The 1251-nt window shown below is 45.2% G+C and overlaps 1 protein-coding gene across 1 annotated transcript in view; it reads left to right on the plus strand.

Moving 5' to 3' along the window:
• The window catches only part of TNNC1 (troponin C type 1 (slow)), a 17880-nt gene that overhangs the window by 13169 nt on the left and 3460 nt on the right, over positions 1–1251 (plus strand). The window contains exon 5 of the mRNA XM_015420871.1: positions 491–627. Within this exon, the coding sequence (XP_015276357.1) occupies positions 491–627 (137 nt within the window). The remainder of the gene's footprint in view (positions 1–490; positions 628–1251) is intronic.

Raw genomic sequence — 1251 nt, forward strand, 5'->3', positions numbered from 1 at the left:
AGTCACAGGAAGTGACGCAAGCACGTAGATCACGTTGGGGGTGTGGCCCCAGTCGTTGGAGGGAAAACTCTATGGTTTTCCCTCCAATGATTGGGGCCACGCCCCCAACGTGCTCTACGTCGTGCGTCACTTCCTGTGACGTTCTGGCGGTGCGCTCGTCCATCAGCAGCTCCCGGACCCAAGCGACGTTCCCCCACCGGTGAGTCCGAGCGACTTGGCAACCCTAATTTGTTTGTCCTGCAAATTTGAAACTCATTTGCTTTCAACCTATTCCCTTTGTAAATTGCAAGCCACACAACCCCCCCACACAAAATTATTTCCTTTGATTTATAAAGATTAATGGCAAGTGATATCTCCTTATTTTTGCAGTGCATTAGGGAGGTATTGTTTGAAGAGACTCTTAATACCACCCCTGGTGAAAATTACCCAGTCTGAGTAAATATTTGTAGATAGACTACTTCCTTTTCTGAGCACATGAACTATTTCACAGAAATGCAGATGGATACATAGACCTGGATGAACTAAAGCTCATGTTGCAGGCTACAGGAGAAACCATCACTGAAGATGACATTGAAGAACTGATGAAGGATGGAGACAAAAATAATGACGGCAAGATTGACTATGACGGTGAGTATCTTTCTCTGTGTTATTTTGCATAAGAATCGCAGCAAGAACTGAAGTGCTCTTACCTTGGTCTTAAAGGTGCCACTGGACTCTTTTGAATTGCTAGCTATTCTGCCCTCACAGAGGAGGGAGAGCTTTTACCTGAATAAGTCTTGGTCTTAAAGGTGCCATTGGACTCTTTTGGATTGCTAGCTATGGTGTTGTTTCGTTGTGCCGTGCGTGCAGGGGTCATTTCGTAGAAAAAGAGGAACAGGAGCTCATTAGCGCAACTCATCAGCATAACTTATTTGCATATGCCACACCCCCTGGCATCACACGAAGTGTGTCAGAAGGCAACACCCACCGCTCAGGCTCCACTGGACTGTTTTGGATTGCTAGCTATTGGGGGGGGGGACGTGCAGATCTGTCCTCGCAGAGGAGGGAGAGCTTGTACCTGAATAAAACATGGTCTTAAATGTGCCACTGGACTGGTTTTTTTTTTGGGTTTTTTTGTTTTAATTCCCCGGAGGGGATTTTTTATTGCATTTTTTAATAACACTACAAACTACAACAGAAAATGGGAAGGGGGACTACATTTATGGGATAAAGAAAGATACCCACTACTGACTAAAAACCCAAGACAGGAGA

The sequence above is a fragment of the Gekko japonicus genome, unplaced genomic scaffold (assembly GCF_001447785.1).
Source record: "Gekko japonicus isolate JY-2015 unplaced genomic scaffold, Gekko_japonicus_V1.1 scaffold2264, whole genome shotgun sequence".
In the NCBI taxonomy this organism is placed as follows: domain Eukaryota; kingdom Metazoa; phylum Chordata; class Lepidosauria; order Squamata; family Gekkonidae; genus Gekko; species Gekko japonicus.